The sequence below is a fragment of the Phyllobates terribilis genome, unplaced genomic scaffold, assembly GCF_046119375.1.
Source record: "Phyllobates terribilis strain yellow unplaced genomic scaffold, ASM4611937v1 Scaffold_5__5_contigs__length_657084704, whole genome shotgun sequence".
NCBI lineage: Eukaryota > Metazoa > Chordata > Amphibia > Anura > Dendrobatidae > Phyllobates > Phyllobates terribilis.
The window spans coordinates 18,882,704-18,888,576 of NW_027362765.1; the positions used below are offsets into that span (position 1 = coordinate 18,882,704).

General features: G+C 40.3%; 1 protein-coding gene across 1 annotated transcript; it reads left to right on the forward strand.

The window, feature by feature from the left end:
* The first annotated feature begins 1,989 nt into the window (after window positions 1-1,989).
* LOC141270847 (chemerin-like receptor 1) lies at window positions 1,990-2,910 on the forward strand. Its single transcript, XM_073680944.1, has 2 exons — window positions 1,990-2,382; window positions 2,419-2,910. The coding sequence occupies exons 1-2, from the start codon at window positions 1,990-1,992 to the stop codon at window positions 2,908-2,910; spliced, it is 885 nt and encodes a 294-aa protein (XP_073537045.1).
* Window positions 2,911-5,873: the final 2,963 nt, after the last annotated feature.

Sequence of the window (5,873 nt, forward strand, 5' to 3'; positions counted from 1 at the left end):
CAATACACTCATACAATCACATACTGTAGATATACTGCACCCAAACAATCACGTATTGTACACACACACACTGCACCCAATCACATACGGTATACATACTGCATTCAATCATATACTGTACACACAGTGCACACAATCACATATATGTCACTCTGGACTCACGGATGTATGGTCATATGTATTGCATTGTATTCCACATTTTCAAACAGTAATTGCAAAAGGTTTTATTGGGTAAATACAGTCATGGGCAAAAGTGTTGGCACTCTTGAACTTGTTCCAGAAAATGAAGTATTTCTCCCAGAAAATTATTGCAATTACACATGTTTTGCTATACACGTTTATTTACTTTGTGTGTATTGGAACAACACAAAAAAAATTGAGAAAAAAAGGCAAATTGGATATAAGTTCACAAATATCCCCAAAAATGGGCCAAACAAAATTGTTGGAACCTTTGCAAAATTGTGGGTAAACAATTTTGTTTCAAGCATGTGATGTTCATTCAAATTCACCTGTGGCAAGTAACAGGTGTAGGCAATATGAAAATCTCACCTGGAACCAGATAAAAAGGGGAGAAGTTGACTCAATCTTTGTATTGGGTGTCTGTGTATGCCACACTAGGCATGGAGAACAGAAAGAGAAGAAGAGAACTGTCTGAAGTCTTAAGAATCAAAATTGTTGAAAAATATCCATCTCCAGAGATCTTCAGGTATCTTTGTCCATGGTGCACAACATAGTCGAGAAGTTTACAGCCCATGGCACTGTAGCTAATCTCCCTGGATGTGTAGAAAAATTGATGAAAGGTTGCAACGCAGGATAGTCTGGATGGTGGATAAGCAGCCCCAATCAGGTTCCAAAGAAATTCAAGCTGTCTTGCAGGCTCAGGGTGCATCAGTGTCAGTGAGAACTATCCGTCAACATTTGAATGAAAAGAAACACTATGGCAGGAGACCCAGGTGGACCTCACTCCTGACACAGACACATAAAAAATGCTAGGCTGCAGTTTGCCAAAATGTACATGAGTAAGCCACATCCTTCTGGGAAAGAGACTTGTGGACACATGTAATTAAGAAAGAGCTGTTTGGTAAAAGAATATCATTCTACTGTTTTCTGAAAATAGAATAAGGCCTTCAGAGAAAAGAACACAGTACCTACTGTCAGATACGGTAAAGGTTCGAAAGATGTGCTGGGGTTGCTTTGCAAGGCATCATGAAATAAGAAGATGACCAAAGGATATTGGGTCGCAAAGTAGTGGCCATTGTCAGAAAGCTGTGGTTGCATCCTAGGTCATGGGTCTTCCAGCAGGACAATGACTCGAAACATACTTCAAGAAGCACCCAGAAATGGTTGGAAACAAATCACTGGAGAGCTCTGAAGTGGCCAGCAATTAGTCCGGATCTAAACCCCATTGAACACTTGTGGAGAGATCTTAAAATTGCTGTTGGGAGAAGACCCCTTCAAATATGAGAGACCTGGATCAGTCTGCAAAAGAGAAGTGGTCCAAAATTCCAGTTGAGAGGTGGAAGAAGCTTGTTGATGGTTATAGGAAGTGATTGATTGCAGTTATTTATTCCAAAGAGCGTGGAATCAAATAGTAAGTTGAGGGTACCAACAATTTTGTCCGACCCATTTTTAGGGTTTTGTGTAAAATTATGTCCAATTTGCCTTTTTTTCTCCGTTTTTTTGTGTTGTTCCAATACACACAAAGGAAATAACATGTGTATAACAAAACATATGTAACTGAAGTAATTTTCTGGGAGAAATACTTCATTTTGTGGAACAGTTTCAAGGGTGCCAACATTTTTGGCCATGACTGTATGTCCTGTTATACAACATGATGGTGTGATCACACTTTGATGTCATCCCCCCATCCTTCATGTATAAGGTAGAAATTTATGAAACTATAAATACCGAATTTCCCTAATGTCTACCCTAACCTGTCTTCTCAGGTCATCTGTCGAGTATGATGAGATAATTTATTATGAGAACATTATGCAGAAGACATCAATTACATTATTCAGCCTTGTTTTTGCTCTCGGGATTATCGGTAATGGATTAGTCATCTGGATTGCCGGATTCAGGATGAAGAACACAGTCAGTGCCTTGTGGTTCCTCCACCTGGCCATCGCGGACTTCCTGTGCTGCTCATCTCTCCCCATGAGAATTGCTGAGTGGGCTGCACTTTTCTTACACCGCCCATACTTTGAATATTGCATAGTGAACATTTTTCTGTTTACTGTTAACATGAGCGCCAGTGTTCTTCTACTGACAGCCATGAGCATTGACCGCTGGGTGTCCGTCATGTGGCCATTCTGGGCCAAAGTTCATAGATCTTGTAACCTGGTGAGAATCACGGCAGCGATCATCTGGGGGCTGAGCTTCATTGTGGCCGGTTCACTGTATTATGTATATAGATACCAGGTACGTTCTCTAGCTGAATGGTGTATATTTAGCTATTCCACATCTTATAACCCAGAGTTACATCTGACCATTCAGCGGATCAGATTCGTTACAATGTTTGTGATCCCGTTTCTCATCATCGTCACCTCTTATGTCACCATTTTCTACAAACTTAGAAAAAGTAAGAGATCCCGGAGATCTCAGAGATCCTCCAGGATCATCACCGCTGTTATATTGTGTTTCTTCATCTGCTGGTTTCCATATTATAGCTTGCCACTAATACCCTTGCATGTATATTACATAACATTCTATGTATTACACACTATCACTATCAGCCTGGCTTACCTTAACAGTTGCTTGAATCCAATCATTTATGTGTTTATGACACCGGATTTCCAACAAGGTTTCCTCAGATCCATCCCCTCCAGGCTAGAAAGAGCCTTAGGTGACCATCCTAATGACCTGTGCAGAGAACGAGAAGATCCGGGAAACCCTGGCACTACTGGTGTGTAATGTATATTCCTGGTATCTCGTGTATGTGACACCTCTTAACCCCTTGGAGACTGGGACATTTTTTTGCTTTGTTTCCTTTTTTCTCTCATTCCAAGAATCATAATGTTATTTTCCCATCAATACAACCTAATGAGGGAATGATTTTTGCAGGATGAAATTTAGTTACCTAGTAACATAGGTGAAAAAAAGACCTAGGTCCATCAAGTTCAACCTTTCTCCCCCAATTGTACTGCCTACACTAACACTACACTAACTTACTAACTAATTGGGACTTGGCCTCACAATGTATTACCATTTTTTATTATTGCTGCACTAATACATTTAAAAATTTACCTGTTTATAATTTATTTTTTTAAATAAGTTTTATATTTTTTATTACTCTTATGATTCTTATAATGGTATTACTAAAATCTCTATGCCTAAATCTATTGATCCAGAAGAAGGCAAAAACCCCAGGATACATTCAGCCAATTTGTGTCACAGGGGAAATTCCTTCTTGACCCCGAGAAAAGGCGATCAGTCCAAGAACCCTGGATCAAACCTAATTATGATACTAGTTATGTAATTACTATTATCATATTAAATGTACTACTATACTTGTAACATTTTGTCTAAATTAACTGTAGCCCACAATGTTATGTGTATTGAGGAAATCATCCAGCCCTTTTTTGAAAGTTGTTATAGTATCTGCCATTACTACCTCTTGTGGTCGGCATTTCACAGTCCGACTGCTCTGACTGTAAAGAACCCTTTCCTATTTAGGTGCCGGAATCGACTTTCTTCCCCCTGTAATGAGTGCCCCCCTGGTCCTTAGTATGGTCTTTGGAAGGAATAAGTCATGTGCTAGTCCTTTGTACTGACCACACTTATATTTATACATGTAAATGAGATCTCCTCTGAGGCATCGTTTTTCTAAGCTAAACAAGCTCAACTTTTCCAACCTCTCATCATATGAGATGCCTTCCATCCCTTGTAATAATCTAGTTGCCCACCTTTGAACTGACTTTATCTTCTGAATATCCTTTTTAACATGTGAAGCCCAAAACTGGATCCCATATTTCAGATGTGGCCTCACCAGTGATTTACAAAGGGGTAGCAATACCGTGGGATCGCGGGATTTTATCTCTCTTTTTATACATCCTAAAATCTTGTTTGCTTTTGCGACAGCTGCTTGACGTTGAGTACTGATGCTCAGCTTACTTGTAACAAGAATACCCAAATCCTTCTCCTGTTCTGTAGTCCCGAGTATACTCCCATTTAATGTATATGCAGCAATAGGATTACTCCGTCCTAGGTGCATTACTCTACATTTATCTACATTAAACCTCATCTGCCAAGTGTTTGCCCCTTCAGTCATCTTATCCAGATCGTTCTGCAATATCGTAATGTCAAGATCAGATTTTAATATCCTACATAGTTTGGTGTCGTCAGCAAAAACTGACACTTTACTCTCAATCCCATCCAGAAGGTCATTAATAAAGAGGTTGAAAAGAATCGGCCCTAGCACAGATCCCTGTGGCCCCCACTGCTGATTATATCCCATTTAGAGAATGTACCATTTCTGACGACTTTTTGTTTCCTATCATTTAGCCAATTCCTTACCCATTGTTATATGATACAGTATCAATTGCCTTTGCAAAGTCCAGATAAATCATATCAGCTTCATTACCAACATCGAGATTTGCACTTACCTCCTCATAGAACCCCAACATGTTGGTTATACACGACCTATTTTTCATGAATCCGTGCTGATTATCATTTATTATATTATTCTCTGTGATATAACTCTTCAGGTCATCTCTTATGATGCCCTCAAAAACTATGCACTCTACTGATGTCAGACTTACCGGACGGTAGTTACCTGGATCCACCTTCTTACCTTTCTTAAATATTGGTACCACATCAGCTATCCTCCAATCCTGTGGCACCACCCCTGTTACCAGAGAGTCTAAGAAAATGAGATTCAGCAGTTTGTCAATTTCTGAGCTCAATTCCCTCAGTATCCGTGGATGAATACCATCTGGGCCAGGGGATTTGTCAATTTTTAAATTGCTCTGATGCAGGCGTACTTCTTTTTGTGTTGAACTATATACAGTGCGTTGTGAAAGTATTTGGCCCCCTTGAACTTTTCTACCTTTTGCCACATTTCTGGCTTCAAACATAAAGATATAAAATTCTATTTTTTGGGGAAGAATCAACAACAAGTGGAACACAATCGTGAAGTGGAACGAAATTTATTGGATATTTTAAACTTTTAAAAAAAATTAAAAACTGAAAAGTGGGGCGTGCAATATTATTCAGCCCCTTTACTTTCAGTGCAGCAAATTCACTCCAGAAGTTCAATGAGGATCTCTGAATGATCCAATGTTGTCCTAAATGACTGGTAATGATAAATAGAATCCACCTGTGTGTAATCAAGTCTCCGTATACCGTATTTTTCAGACCATAAGACGCACCAGACCATAAGACTCACCTAAGTTTTAGTGGAGGAAAATAAAAAAAAATGTAAGCAAAAAATGTGTTCATGATGCACTTTTAAGGGGGAGGGGGTCTTCTGCTGACACTGGTATAGGGGTAATGTCCCCCAATTCTGACAATATCCCCCATCCTGGTATATATGCCCCCCCTTCCTTTTATACGTGGTCCCCATCCTGGTATGCCTGACATCCCTCCATCCTGGTATGCATGGAACCCCTCCATCCTGGTATGCATGGAACCCCTCCATCCTGGTATGCATGGCATCCCTCATCCCTGTCCTGGTATGCATGACACCCCTCATCCCTATTCTGGTATGCATGGCACCCCTAATCCCTATCCTGGTATGCATGGCACCCCTAATCCCTATCCTGGTATACATGCCACCCCTCATCCCTATCCTGGTATGCAAGGCACCCCTCATCCCTATCCTGGTATGCATGGCACAGCAATCCCCATCCAGATATGCATGGCACCCCTCATCCCTA

Coding starts and splice junctions, on each gene's coding strand:
- LOC141270847 (XM_073680944.1), top strand. CDS start 1,990: ATGCAGAAGACATCAATTACATTATTCAGCCTTGTTTTTGCTCTCGGG. Junction 2,383..2,418: donor TCTGGGGGCTGAGCTTCATT/GTGGCCGGTTCA, acceptor TATAGATACCAG/GTACGTTCTCTAGCTGAATG.